A 21,184-nucleotide genomic window follows, 5' to 3' on the forward strand; every position below is an offset into this window, starting at 1 on the left:
CAAATTATTTGTTTAAGTGAAGGCATGAGAAAACGGAACGAAAAATCATCTAAATAAGAAAATGGCAGGATGAGACATGCAAGAAATATAGACTTGAGTCTGTGTCAGGAAGAGATACAAACAAATCGACTCATTATATTTCGTGCATAAGTATTTGCCCATCGGAATCGGAGGTTCGGATGGAGTTTCTTCACATGCATGCACCTCGCAGGAATGAACAGTAACGATTATAATAAGAATGCAGCAAATGCAGTCACTGTTTGAAACCACTCGAACAAATCTTGTTAACATGAACACAACTTTGCTTGCTTGTACTTGGAACATTTTGTGGTTGATTGAGAAGCCAAAGTTGATGAATTGATTAATGTTCTACTTGTGTTTGCGTGTGGAGTCTCTGTCTCCACTGTAGAATTATCACCATATCTTGCTTTCATATCAATATGGTATTAGACATTCGTTCCATCCTGGCATCATCCGGTTGCATCGTATGATAGTGATGCAGTCAGTTTAAGCAACACCAACACTTTCCATAAGCTTTTTGCAGAAAGTTCGGATCCATGTGTTTGATAAGCAACACCAACACTTTCCATAAGCTTTTTGCAGAAAGTTCGGATCCATGTGTTTGATAAGCAACACCAACGCCACTGCATTCACAGAAAGAGAGAGAAAGAAGAAGACGATCTGTATCACACTGCACCGAGGAGTACTGATGGTGGAAGAGTGGGGTTCACAGGCAGATAGATGGAGACAAGAAACATTCCACAAGGAGCCCAGAGGAAAGGGCTCCCTCCCCCACGCCACCGCCAACTTGCATCAGAGCCGAGTAGCCAACCTCCAAACTCCAGAGCATAGGCTGCCGTGACGTCCTGTACCGATATTTATACGCCCAGTTATGTGCGAAGGTAACGTACATACATGTGCAGGGAACCCTGACATTGGCCTCGGCTCCCTCCCTCTCGTTCTTTACGTCTCCGACACACTTGTGGGTCAAACCTCTCAGGCCATTCCATTATAATTAATGTCACCCTCTCCACAACCGCAGATTTCTATGATATAGACCGCACAGGGAGGGAGAGAGAGAGAGAGAGAGAGAGAAAGGAGATTCCATTCCAATCTTAGGCTACGCTCTGTAGGTTCTAATGCAATGCCAACATACCTTATTGGATAGCATATTGCATTTATTGCAGGGAATAATTGTTCCTTTAAGGTTGTATATATAATTCCTCAGGCTGGTTCGGGAAGCTCAGTGGCTTTTGTGTGCCTTCTGCTGCCTTGAAAGAAATGGAGCTCGACGAGCATGGCTTCTTGGAGGAGCTTATGTCCCTGAGGAGAGACGCGTGGGACTCGTTTCCGGCTGCAATGGGGGAGTTCTTCTCGTGCGACGGGAGCTTAGACTGCTTCCAGCAGACCCCTGGGTTGGTCCCTCCCAGTTTCACGGCATTCGACGCCGGCGTTGCCATGCCGGTGGAGCCTAATTACGACTTCTTGAGCGAAGTGTACTGTCCGCTCGGCGGCGTCTACTCGGCGACTGCGGCGGCGCCGGAGATCCAGTCCTCGTCGGTGCGGTCGACGCTGGATGACGGTGACCATGGGCAGAGTGCTTGCAAAGTGGAGATGGGCCAGTCTGCGGAGGCGTCGGTGATGTTTGGACCGGGTGGCGATGTGGAGAGGAAGAAGAAGAAGAAGCTGGAAGGCATGCCTTCCAAGAATCTAATGGCGGAGCGGCGGCGGAGGAAAAGGCTCAATGACAGGCTCTCTATGCTGAGATCCGTCGTTCCAAAGATCAGCAAGGTATGTGGATGATTCCTTGAGCTCATTCGACCTCCAGATTGCACTGACACAAATCTGCGTCCACAAGATGGACAGGACGTCCATTCTCGGGGACACCATCGATTACATGAAGGAGCTCCTGGAGAGGATCAAGCACCTGCAGGAGGAGATCGAGGTCGGCCCGGAGCAGGCGAATCTGTTGAGCATCATCAAGGAGTTGAACTCCGATGAGGTGCTGGTGAGGAACTCCCCCAAGGTAGGTAACATTTGCCGGTCTCGTGCTTGGCTGAAGCTACGCCTCACTGACCGACTCTGAATCGACCTCGTAGTTCGACGTGGAGAGAAGGGAGAACGACACTCGAATAGAGATCTGCTGCGCGGCCAAGCCCGGTCTGCTGCTTTCCACGGTGAACACCCTGGAGGCGCTGGGGATGGAGATCCAACAATGCGTCATCAGCTGCTTCAACGACTTCGGCATGCAGGCCTCTTGCTCCGAGCTGGTAAAGATCAGTGGCCCTCGCTCTTCTCTTGATCTTTGCGACGATTTAGCTGCTAAAATCTTGAACTGCTGCTGGCGGCGGCGCAGGACATGGATCCGAGGACGGTGGTGAGCGCCGAGGACATAAAGCAAGCACTGTTCAGGAACGCAGGATACGGAGGGAGGTGTTTGTAAGGAGGAGATGACGCCGGGTCTCGTGTACATGATCTCTCCATTACTGTAATGGTTTAGTACTACTGGTACGGAAGGTGACTACCAATGTGAAGGGTGTTTGTGTAGCTACTTCGCATTGTGACGGCAGATGAGATTTGCTTTGGTGTGAGAGGATTTGTGCTTAGAAGATGTGTGTTGTTGGCACCGATCTGTATCCTGATGACTGCTTTAGTCTCCATTTTCACTGAGACATTCATATTCAATCTAAGCAAATAAATGTGTACATATATATATATATATATATAATGAGAATATTCATACATGATAATGGTTAAAAAAAAATTAAAGAATAGTTTAATATTGTTAAGAATTATCCATAATTTAGAAAGGTTAATTTCTTGATTGAATTGGCGTCCTCTATCATGATCAATTTGACCATTTGCATTGGTTTGACCTATTTAGTACGATGTTCGGTATAATTAATGATGCATTAATCAATCAGATGTCTCTACGAGGAAGAACAGATTGATGTGTTAACCGTGTGAGCTTAGGGCTTACCTGCTTTAGAATCAAGGTGAGATAAGTACTACTAGTAGATGAAGGATCGGGAAAGGCTGCATGTATGGATGTATGTAACAATGTATGTTACATGGCATATTTAAGCTTTTGCATGTTGTGATTGAGATGCGAAATATGTTGACTCAATCTTTTATGTTATATCTCATGTGCGATGGGGGGCACCACGGCAAAGTAGTAATATCATATCAACTTTATAGACGGTCAAGATTGAGGCAATCAGGGAAACTGGAACTGTTGTCTTTTCCGTTGGCCTTTGCGAGAAGCTGTCGGAGACTCTTACCATATCGCAAACGCTGCAGAATTGAGAGTAATAATCTTTCTTCGCCTCCCACCCCCGTGAGGCTCAAAAGTGAAGGGGAGTTGCGACCCCCCTGTTTGAGATCACTTGGAACTATTGCTATATCCAACGGCGCGGTTTCAAAGGATTGAAGTGATGTCCATCTCGTGAGTGCCGTACAATCCGACATCTGAATACGTAGCTACAGCTTTATGACGCTAGCAATGGATTTGTTCCTCTGCCAAAAGAGAAAAGAAACAATGGCAAATTTTCTACATTTTTTTTTTAAAGATCATCATTTTGGCGTATTTTTTTATTTTTTTAAAATAATATTACTCTTGTCGTTCGTGCCATCATGGCCATCTCCATCTCTAGTCTTGTCCTCATCTGTCGTCTCCAGCCTCATCCGTATTCGTAATTCATCCATTAACGCCTTGTCCTTCTCATGAGAGTCTCGTTCAATTCAACAATAATAAAATAATAAATTAAAAAAATACTATACAAGAATTAAGACGTTTTGAAGGGGAAAAAAACTTTAATTTTTTTTTAAATTTACCCAAGAAACAACAGGATTAATCTGATCCGATCCTCATCAGAGTCTAATCAATCCAATTTGATATACACCAGAAAGCCAACGATTTAATTCAAATCCAAGCCATGTCACATGACGTTTCCAAGCCTGCAAAACTGACATTGATTGCCATATGTTTTCGGTGACATAAAGTCGGTTGAATTGACCGCTACGTATATGATTCTCTGCGAATCTAATTTCAATATATATACCCTCAAGTTGTTATCATATGATACAGCATAGCTCTAAAGAGAAGTTCTACATAAATACAATGATCACAAGCGAGAACCAAAATGCCTGTGAAAAATGTAATCTCAAGAAAACCACATGATTTCAATGATCATCACGAGAAAGAACCAAAAAACGTGTGAAAAATCTACCATGGCCCTGTCATGACCCTGCTCTAGTTCCCACTTACGGTGACGATGCTGCAGACACATTTGTCCATTCACCGAGCAGGAGCACGCGTAATACAAAAGACAAACAAGCAAATATCGACAGCAAGGCTACCAAGCAACTCTTAGAACCAAGCCATCCACCATATATACATCTTTCCGAGGTTTTTGAGTGAGATAGCCTCATCGATTAGGCGTTGAGCCTGTCCTTCTACAGCCAAGGGCAAAGAGGGTGCTGCTCCAACCCCGACCACTATTCCTTGAAGACGTGCCTTGATATTGCTGATGGCCCTCTGAAATTTTTGCACATACAGAATCATTAGACAAAACCTAGTAGTGGTTACAAGTCTGCTCGTCAAGTAATGGTGGATAAAATATAAAGATATATATAGTATATAACAAACCTGTGCATGAGGATTTTGAACTTCCACTCCGCTTGATTTGTGAGATTTGGTCCATTCCACTAAGGGATCATGCAGGAAAGTTTCCAAAACACTCATCAAAGTCTCTCTGTGTGTTCGTAGCACTGAAAGTGTGATCTCGCAGACCTTCAAAAAGACACCTTTGTATCCAGTAATGCCCAGACCATCGATCATGTTCTGCACAAAAGCATGTGAGCAGCGGAAGGAAAAATAGGCAAAAATAAATACCATATAGAATTTACCTGGGTTAGCCTGAAAGGCACCAGCTCAGGCTTATCCAGTAGTAAACCTTTGTCAAATAAGCAACTAAAATCAACATGAATGCAGTCACCAGTAGTTGAGTCAAATAGAATGTTCTCACCATGCCTGTCACCTAGACCGACAATGTGCCCAACCATGGACCAAACAGCACAGGTATGTGCATAAGCCACCCTTGCTCGAAACCAAGCAGCTGGCTCAGAGAATGTGGTCAAGAACCATTTGTGGAAAACAGGAGGGAACATGGGAAGGATTTGTGATTTCAACATCTCCTCTTCAGATGTCTTGCACTGATCATATATGTTCTTGATTTTAGGATTTGTCTTCTGTCTGTCAAACTTTCCACAAGTTATGTAGATGTCCTGAAGAATGTGACGGAGGCCACGAGTATGCGGGACCCACTCCACCATCCCGCAATCCTCAGTAAGAGGGATCACAGCAAAGGTTCGTATGTACAGCTTTCTTCTGCGGCTTTCAGGAAATTTGGATAACAGACGATTAATCATTGTAGTGAATTCCATCATCCGTGCATCTTTCCGCAAGTCATCCTTTGGCTTGCAGAGGAACGGACGCTGAACACCATCGCTTCCAAGAAAAACCACCTGAAATTCCAAATTTATCATCCCACCAAAATTGGATTATCATGGAACATACATGCAACTTAATGAGAAACATATCTCTTATTAGCACGCTTTTCCCTCAACAGTCAGAATACCAGGATTAGTTAAATGTGATGTATTTGTCATTGACAAGTAACTTTTAAGTGCATAAAGGAAATGGTCATGAAACCATGTGAAAATATTTTGCCTGACGTGCTGTGTATGTTGCTCTAGAATTTACTTTTATAAGAATCAAGAAAAAAAAATGCATCAAATCAAGGATAGGACGGATATGCCCCTAGTAGCCATATAAGTTTGTACAAAAAAAAATCCTTACACACCACAAAATTGCGAGAGCCTAAAACTTCTATCTTTCTCGCCGATCATTTGACAATAACTAACAAAATCATTTTCTTAATTTCATCATCTTATTTTCTTATAAATTATTTTTACTTTAAAATAGAAAATAGGTTGACTTGACTATATATCTTGAAGAAATAAGCAATAAAAGGAGATGATAATCATGTTAATAAATCGTATTTGAAGTTTACATTATGCAAATGGGTTTCAAATTATCATAAGTTCAACTTGTGCAAGAAGTCCCATCTAAATACTTGTACTAAATTTTGTGATCTCAGTTGTTCTCCACCCACATTATAGGGACACCTTACAACGTATCTATCTTGTCGGCCGCACGTTGGAAAACCAATAAGTATGATTGGTACCTTTTTCGGTCGCTGAAGAGAGGAAAGGATTTCGGCCTCATCTCCTATGCCAGATATCATAGCATGATTAGAGGCTGAAAATACATCAAAGCTAGGAGAATCCATAAGACTTGCATCATAAGACGGTAAAGTGACAGTAAGAGCCTGCTGGACTGGCAATATGATTCCTAGAGGCATCATTCTCTTCAAGGTACTGAACTCAGTTGAGATATTAATTGTTTTTGCCTTTGGCTGTCCAGGATGAAAGCACAACTTAATCAGGTGATCAATCAGGCTGGCAAATTGAATAAATAGGCCACTAATTTCACTCCCAATTCGAGATCTTCTTGCAGCTTGTATTATCTCAGCAGCAGCATCACGCCTTGCAGCAACTGTTGACTTTGAAACTGCAGCCATCATCCAAAGTGCTTGCTGTGGAAATTCTTGTAGAACTAATGTAATTATATGTTTGACAATTCGAACTATTTCTTGACTCTGGTGGCAGATGCGAGAAACCAATTGAGATAGTACTGTTAGCCATTGATATGTCGGCAGATCCTTTAGACAACCCCGCAAAATGCTCAAGATCTGACAAACAGAAAATGAGCATTGCAGCAATTAGAAAATAAAAAAAACACTGAAATATGCAAGAACAAATTTTGTTTACCCTTGTGAAAACAGTTTTCATAAGTTTATCAGATGAAGAACAATCTCTGTAATATATGCTTCCAAACTCAAACCAGAGTGTTAGCAATCTTGGCAGTGCTTGAAAAAGGTTCTTGTGTCCTTTGTGAAGTCCTTTCGCATAAAACAGCAACACGTCAGGTAGGTAAGACCACCATGATTTTTCCTCCGTTGATGGATTCAAAGAGCTACCAGCAATACAGGACTGCATTGCAAGATTATCTTCTTGGCGCTTCCTAGCGTCAACAAGAAGATCATCACAATATTTTGCCATGAAAAAGTATCCCTTTTCCCACTTGGGTTGCAAGTCCCTCACTCTAGAATAATTCTTCAAAATCTCTTCCTTCTGCTTTTGACCTGTATAGTGGATCCATCTAGTATAGAGGAGAATGATTTTAGCCAAATCTCGATTCTCCTTCGATGCTTGTGTGGTAATAGGAATGTCTGGATCTGGGACAAATGGCTGCAATTCAGCTATAGCATGATCAGACTTTCTAATAGTCCAGAGAAGTTTAGCCTTCTCCATGTGAACATTTGGAGCACCTGAAGCATGTGCCTCTAATATAGCCCGTTGAGCAGTCTCATGGTGACCAGCAGAACGGCAAAGCTTCGCATATTGAAGCCAGCAGGTTCCAACTTGAGCACCCAAATTATTCGTTCTGAAAACTAACCTGCGAAGAGCTAACAGTGGCTCTCTCGCACGCAGCGATGGTTGTGTGATCCTCAAACGATTTTCCCAGTCCTTAGTCACCTTTAAAAATTTTGGATCATCCAATGTGAAAGTTGTTCCAAGAAATGAATCTTCCCCAAGAAGAGCACTGTAATCTTCCAACTCACATAGCATGTGAAGTTTCACTATGTATGGATATGCACGCACATATGAGTCCATACCAGCTGCTGCTAATGGAGCAAGTAATGCTTGTTTAGACTGTGCAATTCTCTCAGCAACCAAGAATTGGTCTTTATTCATCATTGCCTGGATTATCTTGGCGAGGCCCATGTCAAATGAAGCATTGCTCTCAGAGTTACTACAGACTAGACCTTCTTTTTCTGCAGCAGAAAGATATTCATCCATCAGATCCCATCTACCCAACCTCCATGCTGCCTGTACACCTTGCATGCACCATGTTTTCTCATACTGAGGTAACCTAGATTTCAGACCATCTACATGTGTTACCATAGCCTGAAGGTGGCACATGTTAAGCATGCAATTGAGAACATCTGAATGTCTTTGAACTGAAGAAGGCTCCATCTGCAAGGCCTGTTCACATAATGTCAATACTTCTGCCCAATTTCCTGCTTTCTCATTTATTAGAAGTTGATCTTGCAGTTTTGATACTTTCCGCAGATTTGCCAAACCAGAAAGGCCATCAGGCTCATCTAAACCACTGTATATCTCCATCAAAAATGAAATGTCTTCAACAGAAAAGAGATTGTCTAAATTGCTTCTTGCACCAGCTGGATCCAAGGAACCTAACTTCCCAGGCTTGTTTAAAGATTCTAAACCACTTGTGGCAGCTGGATTGAAGGAACCTGATGTCTCCCGAACATATGACTCAAAATACATCAATGCACGAGCATGAGCTTGACATCTGAAGGAGGCCTTAGCAAGGGTAACTTTAGGAATGGAAGATAACAGCTCAACTACATTACCTATAGCCTCATTTTCAACTTTCAATCCCAGTGCTTTCTTTGAGGCTGTAGTGTGAAAAGTCTGGGACAGAACAGTTTCTTGTCTGAGATCATCAACCCATTGCCCCAGATTATCAAGAAGAGTAAAAACAGCCTGTATGCACACTTCACTCTGTCCACCAGCAGCTCCATGCACTGCAGCTCCACTGTTCCCTGAAGCTGCAGCATTAAGAACAGTTAAGATTTCCTCGGTTATGCTGTTCCTCGCCTCAACTGTGCCATGGCAAACAACATTCAGTACTAAATAAGGAAGCAAATAGGCAGCTGTCTGCATGTCATGTCGTACTATTCCACGGCATGCACTGAAAATACTGTAGCGTGTACCAGTTGAATATGCAGTTAATTTTCTGATCCAAAAGAAAATCCACCTCCGGAATGACATGGAAGGACGATAAACAGGGCCAATACCTGCTGAATCAGTTACAATTGGAAGTTGGAACCTTGAAGTTAAACATGGTGCAATAATTTCCTTAACATAATTAGAAAAGCGATCCCACAATCTTTGACCCCTGGTATTCACCTCACTACCACCAGCAACCCTATCCTCAGATGTACGTAGATTTTCATTGCCTATATTCTCACCAAGTGATGCTTGACAGCCTGCTAGCTTGAGAAGCTCCTGTATAGCCAAGGCAGCTGAATCCTGGACAATGGTATCAGAAGCAGATCTGAATGTCCTTGCTAGATGCTTGTGAATTAATTCAAAAATTAGATCATCATCAGAGCATTCAATCTTAAATCGCTCAGAAGCTATTCCTTTAAATTTAGCTGGGTCTACAGCACCAAGGGCACCTAAGCAATCTGCACAGACTAACTTCAACCGTTGGCCGACTGCTGTCCTTGATTCCTCTGCGCACCCTCTTAATAACGATGAAATCAAGGAGCTCATGACATCCAAATCTACAATTGACTCATCAGCAATCAGTGCAGTAACTTCTTCTCTTCTCAAAATCAACAGTTTGCTTAACTCACATGCCATCATATATCTTACATTTAGACTCTCATGATTAAGGCCATCAACAGCATCTTGCAATTGATCATGCAGAGACGTTGATCCCCTTGCCTCTTGTATGACTTTGTTCACTTCAGATAAAGCTGGAATGGTGGGCAACAGAGGAAGCTCCCTTATATGTTGCCTTAGTAACAGCCGATTCTCAACAACAAGATCTTCCAAAATACAAACAATTTTCTTTAAATTAATAGAAGGGTTTTCTTTGCATCTTTCCAAGCATGGAATAAAGGCAGCTACAATCTGTGAGATAACATGTTTGGTGCTGGAAGGTGAAAGTTTAGCCAGCTGCTTAATAAAAAAATGCAACACACTGAGACCTTCAGCTTGAAGTGCTTCTTTATCAATGGCATACATTAAAAGGACCATAATTTTGGGAAGATGTGTACTGAGGTAAGGACCCATCATCTCAGTCAACTTTTCTATCCGCTTCAAGGCTTGTTTCTGAAACCAGATATCTTCAGAATGAAGCATTTTCCTGTCAATGCTATTAAGGAGACCAACAAAATGATTCTTGAGAAATCCTGGAAGGTCATCTGAACATGTCAGGATTTTGGCTATTTCTTCAACCATCATAGGAATTCGAGAGGTCCTGAAAGACAACAAAAATAACAAGAACATAGAATGAACAGAGCATTATCTAATGCCTAATGCATGAAGTAGAAATGTTAAATTTATCACCTCCTCTCGGTCTCATCCATATCCCCTTCCCCAGAAAAGCATAAAAGTTCATCCAAAAGTGCTGGTAAAGCAGCTGCAAATAATTCTTTGTTACCAGATCCTGTTTGAACATGATAAAATTCCAATACAGAGGATAGCTCCTTCCCATCTGCATGGAGAAGAGCAAAAGCAAGCACTTTGGGCAGCCAATTGACAATCAATGGTACAACATCTGAATTTAAGTGGATCGCTAGTTCATGCAAAGTGATAATTGCTTGATCATTATCCTTGTGTGAAACAATAAGCTTTGGTATGACAAAAGGGACAATTTTCCCAATAAATTCCTCAATCTTTATACCAAGAACAGCCCCTGCAAATTCTCTAATCATGGCTGGGCGACTCACAAGTCTTGAAGAGAAATATTCATAAAGCTCATCACGAATGCAAGAAAACTTGGAAATGACTGATTCAAATCCTCCTTTACAAGAGAAATGGGGGGACTTTTGTATAAATCTTGATGCAGTCATTCTAACTATTTGATTACAGTTGTCAAGCTGCTCGATAAACAAAATAAGCGAGTAAAAGAACATGGGGCCACGGATGTCACTAGAATTCATAATGGCAGCTGTTGATTCCAAAAGTGTCATTAGGACCTCAGCATCTTCAGCAGCTGCCAAAGAATGTTTTAGTTTGTCCATAAATCTTTGTTCATTGGTATTGTCACTTCCTTCCACATCATTAAACAATGGCTCCAAAATATTATCCTCTAGGAAGCAACTTATCTCCATGCAAAAGGCTTCCCTCACGGCCTTTACCTTGTGGAGGAGTAAGTAATCAATACACTCACTCCACTTCGTTCTTGTACTTAGAAGAGTATCTTGAGATGAATGCCTTAGAATTCTTGGTAATATTTGAACACATGCAACATAGAATTCTTCTGATGAATCATCATATAGAAACTCAAAGAACAGTGTCTGAAATCTAACAAAACTAGTGTCACAATCAGATTTTATGCTTTGCTGCTTAGGCATAGATATAGTGTTAGAAGATAGCCCTTTATTGTGCATTACTCCCATGTCACAATGAGGGCACCGAAATCCTCTCAGAAGATCCATTGTTTTTGTCTGCCTTTCATAGTGATCACCTAGAAATAATTTGCAAGGACTTCTATTCCGATCGTCAAAGGTATCTGAAGAGCTATGCAAACATGACATATAGCCAAGTGAAAAGAGAATACTTTTACCAATTTCGACACTTCTATATCGACCCACTGACCTGTAGCATTAAGCGGCTATTCATCATATCTTGAATTCAATAAGATGACATTTATATAACATACTGGAAGAATTAAAAGGTCTGTTGATCATGCATTTCAATATTGATTGTGTTAGTACCTTTGTGCTGTTACAAGGTCTAATTACCAAATACCTTCCCAGTAAAGCATCGTCAGTCTACTAAGTAGTGAATCAACAAAACAAAAAATCCCTTCTATAGGAATGTTCACAACACAATTAAAAAATGATATGATTTATTGATTTTTTTTATGGTACATCTAATTACAACCATTTTATCAACAAAGAAGCATAAACCACTTATAAGGTATCAGGTCTTCGAGTTTACTGATTATCAAGTTGGATCAGATCTACATAAGTTGGCATCGGCTGCTACCCAGTCCTGCATATACTTGCAAAGTAGACATAGTCATGATGTTGGTCATATCTAACAAAGTTTAAACCCATTTCGGTTTGAGATGTTATTATCAAGTCAAGCTAAATTAGGTAACTACCAATCAACTCTAAAGTCAGCTTTCCACTGACAAACATGGTGATGAATTTGAAACTGATTGACAATCTTAAAATATCTACCCAAAAGGAGGAAGTTACTACTGCAGAACAAATAGAATATAACATGAAACAAAATCAGACATCAGAAAATAATGAGTAGACCTCAATAGAAGAAGACAAACAGCAATGGCAAAGCATGTCAAGCGTACATCTACTCACTCTAGTTTTCTTAACATGCTTCCCAGAAAAATCTGACCAGAAAATAATATGATCACTGGCATTGATGTAATAGCTTCAATACAGACTTCTTCACTTTCATCATGCATAGCCAAGTCCAGCACTTCAAGATCACTTTCATCTTTTAGTTTAATGCCGATCTTGGAGAGAGCTTGTATGCACAGACATTTTACTTTCCTGACTAGAAAAGCTTCAGCAATGAAAGAATTATTGGTCCAAGGCAGTTTCAAGAATTCCAGGAGATCAGCATATTGTGGATAACTACAGCTCCCGCTGTCTGCATCAATGGAGTCATCATCCTGGAACAACTTCATCTGTGACTGCAGAACACCTGAATGATTGACAATAGGATGATGCAATTTGGTATTGGGATGTGCAAGTACTTATCATTGTAGTCTTACAGTTTAAAAGTAAAAGCAAATCTTTAAGAAACTATACCATGCTCAGATTCTTATATTAGTATAAATATTTCGCCCAAAAACTGGATATATTAGGCAGTAAAGGAATATGGAGCCTCCACGTAATTCGAAAGCACTAAGTTGACGAACTTACACATAGACCCCAAATTCTTATAGTGCATACATGGATAGCATGCCATAACCAAACAACTGAGCTTGATATATATCAAACACATGGTGCCATGAATCATACATCACCACACATGCATATGGCCACAAGCAAGGACAAATGTTTACTAGCTGAAAATATGACTTTGAAGTTCAAGATTATCCCATGTACAGGACACTGTACAGGATCAGAAAAGTAATGGGTTAAACCAACAATCTCTCATCTTTTAACAGTTCTTACTCCATGGGTACCGCCATACAGGACACCAAACATCTTTGTTGTAGCCAGATGCAACAACATACACAACAAGGTCAAAATTAAGGTGTAACAGTCTTTCACCAGCTTCTCGATTAGCAATCAGAACCTTAGTGAGAACATTTTTTCATTTAGCATGGTAGAAACATATAATATGGAGACCAAGGTGAAGGGATCCTATAATCTTTGCAATCTTAGGTTACCAATGTGAACTGAAGAGAGAAGAGAGTAAGAATGCTGATGATCATAGGCTGGTGCTGGATCCTTGAAATGAAAGGTGAAAAATATTCTCAGAGGAAACACGACAAAAGTGGAGGATATATATGACCTCTGAAATATGGAAGATAAAAGTTAGACATGCAAGGTGTTGCTCTTTTTTTCCCCCTTATTTCTTACTTTGTTCCCATTTTCATTTTGTTGTTTTTGTCTTCTTTTTTCTCCTTTAAACTTTTGTGTAAAACTTTTTGTAAATAAATTCTTTCTGGATGGTTTCCCACAGTTGGTTCTTTAAAAATTTTTTGAAAATATTGAAAAAGAAAGAAAGGTCACAGTGCTGTACATTTGTTATTATTCACCAAAAGAACTTCCTAAAAAACTATGCTAAAATGAATGCATAACTGAATCATCCACTTGGTAAACAATTTAAGCAAAAGAAGTGTATCAGCATCATAAAAACAGCAACATAAGAGTCAGCTTAAAGAAAATGAACACCACCATCTATCTAAACAGCATTATATTATGTAACATTGCAATGGTGTCACAATCTACAGTTCATTACTGGCAAGTTCTATGGCTTGCATTAACTGATCGCCTATAAGTTCGTGGTAAACAAGCATTTGCAGGAAACTAAAGGCATAATTATCCCATGAATGAACTGAGTTGATTATTACTCCAATCTAATGAAAAGGATGACAGAATATTTAGGACCGCACCTTGAAGACACAATATGCTGTGAACTGCTTGTAAATAGGTAGGCAAATCAAATGAAAGTAAGCTTGAATTCTTTGCCTGTATCATAAAATCTTCAATTAGGCCAAAGAGTTAACAAAGAAAAATGAAAATAAATGCTAAGCCATTAGTTTGCAACACTTTTGTCTGATTATTATCGGCGAACCTGCTTACATATCCAAGGCATCCAGGAAAACAATTGATGGAAAATTCTAGAAGACAAACTGTCATTAGGATAAGCAGAAAAGACGAGGCTGAGAATGCTAAGAGCTCTTATTGTTGTTTCTGGTTTTAGTGCAGAAGTTTTTGTATGAACAGGTTTTGATAATTCAAGAAACACAGAAATTGATCTCCACAGCTCATTTGCAAATTCTTTCTTGCGTTCATTCACCAAAGAAGAATTACATTCAACATCTACAGCAAAATCTGAAGCATCCAGTGTGTTTGCTTCTGCTGCCTTTTGACGCTTACACTGAACTTTGACAACAGTGTCAGACAATCTTTTCTCACCAACTTTAGGCAAATGAGATTTCTTAAGACTGGCCAATGACATGCCAAAGTTATGATCATCTTCAACCTCGGAAACATTGTTGGAACAAAGAATATCAATTGCCACCCGGATACACTCAATCAGTGGTACACAAGGTCTTGGCAAGCATAGCATCTTAACAAGGTTTACAGGCTCCCAAATTTGCAGAGGGCAGCTTTTAACAATTCGTATATAAGCACTGCAGATTGCTACCTGATAGAATTAAGTCAGTACCATCTTGGGAATCCAAAAGACAATTAAACAATACCAAAAATGTATATAGATTGACCTGAAGTTCAGGGCTTTCAGTGCTCTCTAAGGATCTAGAGAAAACATTAACAACGTCACCAGCTGTCGATTCAAGAATGTCATGCTGACAAGACAAATGCAGTACATGAAGGCATGCACCCATAGAAGAATCATATGCAGTGTTTCTGCAAAGTGATAGTGTATCACAAGAGGGGAAAAAAAACTTTAGAAAAGAAACAGAAAAGTTATAGACTTGACAGTTATGTAGATTTAAGAACAAGGAAATTCTAGATAACAAAATTCCCATAGGCAATTTTTGGGGATATAAATTGATCATGTACAGATGCAGCTATAACTTAAACCAGAAAATATAAAGAGCATTGTAAAATATCCTGTTAATATGAGTTCGAATATACCATGCCACAAACGATTATTTCAGAAAGGGGCCTCCTCCTCTGGGAGGCCCTGGAATCCATAAAACATCTGTGCAGCAGATACGGTGCACGTATCAGACAGGTATAAATTATACCATGTCACGAGTAAATATTTCAGAAATGAGCCTCCTCATCTGGGAGGCCCCAGAATCCATAAAATATCTGAGCAGCAGATTGGGGGTACATATCAGGTTGAAGTTACATATTTGCATTGTAGTGCCACCCTTAACGGGAACTGCTTCTGGGTTCTTCACTTTGCAAATTAAGAATAAACAAAGAAAGTATTGCACATTGCAATTATGTATTTATGGTCAAGGATTAAGTTAGTGCCATTACTAAATGATTAGTATACAAAAACAAGGCTTCTCGATAAAATAAGAGATAATAGGATGTAAGGAAGGCCTAAGCTAGACCCTTTAATATAAATAATATTTACTTGGAATATAGAATGTTAGAGTTCACTTATGCAATTTAAACAAACATATCTAACATGGTAGCCTAAGTGGTACACATATAAAAGCAGATTTCTGAAGGAAACATAATAATCACTGACCCAGGCCAATGTGATAAGTAGTTCAAGTTCTTGAGGAAAAAAACATCCATAAGTAATAATCATAGTATCTGGGTTAGTTTTTAAGGCTTAACAATTTAAAGGTCAACAAAGTTATGTAAAATTCATGTGAGTAGCTAGCATATGACTTCAGAGAACATTGTATGACTTCTGAAAATCAGTGCTTAAATTTTTCTCGGACTATGAGTTCTTATATAGTATCATGACTTCATTTTATTTGTATCATGCCTAAAACTCCATTTTCTTCATTGTTCGTCAGAAGGTTATTTCCTTGTAATAGTCTAGATCATCGGCTAAAATCAGCATCATTATCCATGCAAAATGAGAGAGATTGTTATGAAAATATAGCTTCTTATCAGGCCTTGCTTTATTCTGCACCAAATGACGTTTTACTAAAAGAAATATTGCCAAGAAAAAGCATGCCACTGATTACTCTCCAATAACACTCTCTTATATACATCCTTAAAGAATCAAATTGTAGCTATCAACTTCCAAGTTCTGACAATTGAAGCAAATCCAAACATAAGCCTATGAAACTTAAGTACTAGCAAGAAACAAACTTGGCATACCTGAACGCCACAAATTCCTTGCCATCTTGACCCAATATGCATGCTATTGAACGGATGATATTTTCGACAGGAATTATATCTGCATCTATTACTGTTGCTGCTAAACGTGCAAAATCAAAACAAGCCTGTTTGCACAACAACAAATCACCATGGCGTACATAAAAACAAGTTGAACAACATGAATACAGAATTCTATTGACAGATCTAATCGAGAAGAACTGACCTACCATGTGCAAAGTTGCATCCCCATAGCACAGAAGAGAGCAGACTGCATAAGCAAATGAGACATTGACGAGCCCTTCCACATAGAGTGTTCCTTCCATTAGACACTTGTTAACAAGTCTAATATTCCACGCTGCAAATGGTTGCCATCTTGTTATGTCAGTCAGATCAACTAGTACACCCGGGCCATCCAGAGGTCGGCAACAAGCTGGAAGCTCACTAAAAAGTGCAGGCGAGTTGGAAATCAGAGCAAAAGACTCGTTGAAACACTTCAGTGATACTCCATCAGAAAATGCTCTTGATTTCTTTACATAACTCGATGCAATATAAACAACATCTGTGTAGTTAACCCAAGAAAATATGAAAAAGAACGGACATTTGGTACAGAAATGTGGAAATTAGTAGCACGAATTAACGAACTGTACCTTGAACGACCACCATGGCATCCAAAAAGAATATGCGATAGGCTTCACGGTCTCCAGTACGGAGCAGCGAGAGAAGAGAGGCTATAGCCTCAAAGATGACTCCATGGCGAGAACTGTGAAAGTAGAACGACCCCGCTTAGGGTTGTGATACTCACAAGGCAAAAATGATGGAGGATAAATTGATCTTTTCGTTCTAGGGTTGCGAGTGGGACCGAAAGGCAGGTTCCGCAAGAAATGGGAGTACGCGACCGATGACGGGAAGGACGGCGGCGGCTCGGCCGTGGTAGAACACACCGGGGAAGTTGCGAGCGGTGTGGGAGAGCAGCTTGAGGACCGCGGTGACCTCCCTCTCGTTGGCTGCCGGAGACCTGGTTAACTTGACGATCAAAGAGGAGGAGGCAGAGAGAGAGGGGGGTTCCGGTACCTGTAGAAGAGGGAACGACATAGGCATGGAGGAGATTGGGCAGGACGGTGCGGAACTTGGTCTCGAGGGGGTCTTCTCCCGAGGATGAGGACGAGGGGGCGGATGCTGAGGCGGCGATCCGCTCCCGCAGCTCGTGGATGAGGCTGGAGAGGTTGGCCATCCTCTCTTCCTCCTCCTCCTCCTCCTTCTCCTTCTCCTTCTCTTTTACGCCCGAGCTTTCTCCCACCCTTTTGAGAGGGAAAGGGTTGAGGACGTTTCCCTCGACAGAACGATCCGGGATGGGCCGTTGGGCGTCGACCCATATTGGTTTGTTCCAATTGAAGCCCTGTTCTAACCAACCCATTCGTGAGCCTAATTGATACCAAATAATATGGATCGAGCCTAATTGGCACCAAATAGTATGCAATTGCAGCCCTGCCCTAACCCACCCATTCGTTAGTCTAATTGATACCGAATAATATGGATTGAGCCTAATTGGTACCAAACAATATGCAATCGTAGCCCTGTCCTAACCCACACAATTGAAACCAAATAATATGGATTGCACCTAATTGATACGAATACAATAGACTTGGCCTAATTGACATTTCTTCCCCTTCGCTCATTATCGCTTCACTGGAAATAGAACACTTCCACAGGTTCATCTCTTGCTTTGAGGCCCCCCATGTCCACCCTTGCAGAACCTGTGCAGTGATACAAGCCGAAGACAAACCTTGTGCTTCACCTCTGTCAGATGATAACGAAGTATACTGTATAAATTAGATGCTATTGGATAAGCTTGTGGATCCAAATAGCTTTTCTGCTTCGATGCTCCGTCATCCTTCCCATTGTCATTGACTGGTCCCCGTTATCTGCTACGATGTGTCTCACCAATAATGTTATTCCTTGTCCATGGAATCAATCACTATATATCTATTATATGCACATATAGACACTTCTCTCATGATTCAATCTAGCGGTGTTTATAGATATTTCTTCTGATATAAGATGAATTTATTAATTTATTGACTTCCTGGATAAGCTAAACAAATGAGCAGAGTCGAGGTATAAGAAATATTATCTGTAGCTAGCAGAAGACAAACTCGAATCTCTTGAACCTGATTTGGATTGACTCATTCCAATCAACTACATTTTTGTCAACGCTTACCGATCGCCATGTCACAATCTGATATCCCAGAGCGAGAGAGGAGAGGGGGGGGGGGCGCAGGAAGCAGCCATGGATAAGGCCTGCACGTATGGTTGCATCGTCGCGGTGATATCATTCTTCTTCTTCGATGGGTTGACAACAAGGTTTGGACGGTGGTTGAAACCCGCGGTTGCCGGCCGCCGCGGCTCGAGTAAAGTGACCAGGCTGGAAACGGCACGTGCCGCGCAGGAGCTCTGTCGGTGGCCCTTCGCCGTCACCAAGAGCCGTCCTTTCCACGTACTCACCCTGACGACGACAATACTTATGAACGCTCATGTCTCCCTCCTCGGTTTCGCATCAGATCGAAGGAAAACGGAGGAAGGAAAAGGAGTCTGAAGAGCGCACGCACTCATCGAATCGCCGCGGTCGTCTCTGCAAAACACCCACGTTTCTTAGACATTAATCTCAGCTGGATTGGGGGCGTTTGTCAAACTCTTGTCATCAGGTCTCCTTGAGATTATCCAGTTCTTGTCTCTCTCTCCAACATCAACCAGCTGAAGTCCGTTTACTTTTATCTTTTATTTATGCGAATTAATGCCATCTTATGTGATCGCATGTAGATGATTCGAGCAAAAGAAAGAAGAAAAATGAAACACTAATAATCCTGAGACGATCACTTTGACCAGATCTTAGGGAGGGTTGCAGTCAAATTGGTTAGAGTCTCGAATCAATAGGATGAGACCTCTTTATACTCGAAGTTAGTCGACATTCAAGGTTAATGTAAAATATTAAGTATACATAAATTGCATTTGGAGAGACATCTATTTATACTATAATATAGCTAAAATTAAAGGTATACTCTCCCTGTCAAAATTTTATCTTAGAATTTGGTACTGTGACTATACTAAAGTGATTATCTATATCTAAATTTAGGATAAGAATTAGATTTTAAATCCTCCCCTAAGGTAAATTTAGAATACACTATCACGAAGATAATAGTTGATTAGGAGAAAATATATATAAACTGTTCTTGCTATACTAAGCTCAAGTAGTTCAGAATTCGAAATGACCACACACATCAACATCAAAATGATGCTGCACAATCCTAATAGCGTGTTTAACTAACTGCATTGTAATTAGAGCTGCATTGACTTTTGGCGTGGGAGATCAGGATCAACTGTGATCAAAGATCAACGACTTAGCCGAAATCTTAGCCGTCCACTTCATAAATATCATTATCTCCAACAAAATCCAGCGGCTAATCACGTTACACGTTTGGTTTAATCCTGTGCAAGCTAATGATTGGAATATTCCTCTAAACATTCCGTACTTAGTGGTCTGCCCTAAGGAAGGGAAGCTTCGTACCAATGCACGACACTTATGACATCGCTGGATGATGATAATAATAATTATTATTATTATAATGGAGGATGCGTTGGCTTCCTTATCCCGTAAAAAGATACATGCACAACGTCATGGTTGGTCTATGTCAAATTCGTTCATCAATTCAATTTGCTCATTAAAATATATATTATCAAGCTCTAGAAGGAAAGATCGATGCAAAGTGATTAGCTAAGGCATGCTAACTCAAGGCTTGAAAAGAGAATATCGACATTTAAATTAGAGAAAATGAGTATTTTAATCAATGAGCGAGAGAGTGTTTGGGTAATATTTTATTTTAATTTAACTATATTTTTAGGAATGGTTTTCCTTATTTGATTTGTTAGGAGAATATTTTTTATGGATAACATAGATTATATCTTAGTAAATTTAGGATTTATTAGGATTGATAAATATTTTAAGCATCATAATTAAATTCAAATTACTTGAAGGACTAAAATCAAGAACTCAATCATTAAAAAAAAAATCTTATTAAATTAGAGGTTTTTTTAGTGAATTTAGAAAAGACCGAGATAAGAGTTTTGTATGCTTATATGAGGTGTATAAGAAGATTTCGAGAATGAATTTAAGTTAACAAAAGAGAAAATTATTCTTTGTATTTAGTATTTTTTTCTTACCAAAATTTTGATTTATTTCTTGATTATTAATGACTTGATTTCTCTTTTTGATTTCAAAATTGATGTGAAATATTCGACTTCATATTGTTAGTGCTAAATGAAAGAAGACTCGTAATAATGGCAAAATACTAAAAGCCAAGAAAGAGAGCCCCATGTACATGTAAAGCAAGGGAACAAAAAGCAGAGAGTCGTCCACCACCTGGATAATGCCACCGCCATCCTCATCACATCCGAATCGGACATTGTTCGCAGACAGAAGGTCACAAGAGGCATCACCATTTTAGACATGTAAGGAGAGAGAGAGAGAGAGAGAGAGAGAGAGAGAGAGAGAGAGGGACGAGTTTTAAGTCAGTGATGATGCTGACTCATGGCTCATTATCTGGTGTAGGTCAGAGCTTCTACTTGAGAATGTTGGAGCTTTTTCTCTAACTTGCTTCACCTAACTCGTCTCTTATCAACGTTATTATATTATCAAAGTAGGTCAGATGTCATCCTCAGCTTTATCTTTCTTTACTCTCTCTCTCTCTTAATTGTTTACCCATATTTGTATATGA

The 21,184-nt window shown here is 40.2% G+C and overlaps 2 protein-coding genes across 6 annotated transcripts; one reads left to right on the forward strand and one right to left on the reverse strand.

The window, feature by feature from the left end:
- Nucleotides 1–1,071: 1,071 nt before the first annotated feature.
- Nucleotides 1,072–2,685, forward strand: LOC103998706 (transcription factor BHLH3). The gene is made up of 4 exons (XM_009420262.3): nt 1,072–1,791; nt 1,859–2,026; nt 2,100–2,270; nt 2,357–2,685. Exons 1-4 carry the CDS (start codon nt 1,282–1,284, stop codon nt 2,441–2,443), a joined length of 936 nt encoding a protein of 311 aa, XP_009418537.1. The 5' UTR covers nt 1,072–1,281; the 3' UTR covers nt 2,444–2,685.
- Nucleotides 2,686–4,009: 1,324 nt separating this feature from the next.
- LOC135580869 (serine/threonine-protein kinase ATR-like) lies at nt 4,010–19,229 on the reverse strand. 5 transcript variants are annotated; one of them, XM_009420251.3, is made up of 16 exons: nt 17,487–19,229; nt 17,275–17,419; nt 17,063–17,175; nt 16,643–16,974; nt 16,416–16,540; nt 14,882–15,026; nt 14,230–14,805; nt 14,048–14,123; nt 12,276–12,624; nt 10,294–11,547; nt 6,895–10,204; nt 6,249–6,815; nt 5,028–5,526; nt 4,909–4,955; nt 4,649–4,843; nt 4,011–4,537 (listed from the first exon to the last, which is right to left on the reverse strand). In XM_009420251.3, exons 1-16 carry the CDS (start codon nt 17,827–17,829, stop codon nt 4,370–4,372), a joined length of 8,244 nt encoding a protein of 2,747 aa, XP_009418526.3. In that variant the 5' UTR covers nt 17,830–19,229; the 3' UTR covers nt 4,011–4,369. The 5 variants fall into 5 exon arrangements, with proteins under 5 accessions (XP_064949681.1, XP_009418526.3, XP_064949677.1 ...); XM_065093605.1 differs by having other exon boundaries at nt 4,012–4,537; nt 4,909–5,526; nt 17,487–19,225; XM_065093607.1 differs by lacking the exon at nt 17,275–17,419 and having other exon boundaries at nt 4,012–4,537; nt 4,909–5,526; nt 17,487–19,227.
- Between the last annotated feature and the right edge of the window lie 1,955 nt (nt 19,230–21,184).

The sequence above is a fragment of the Musa acuminata genome, chromosome BXJ2-1 (assembly GCF_036884655.1).
Source record: "Musa acuminata AAA Group cultivar baxijiao chromosome BXJ2-1, Cavendish_Baxijiao_AAA, whole genome shotgun sequence".
In the NCBI taxonomy this organism is placed as follows: domain Eukaryota; kingdom Viridiplantae; phylum Streptophyta; class Magnoliopsida; order Zingiberales; family Musaceae; genus Musa; species Musa acuminata.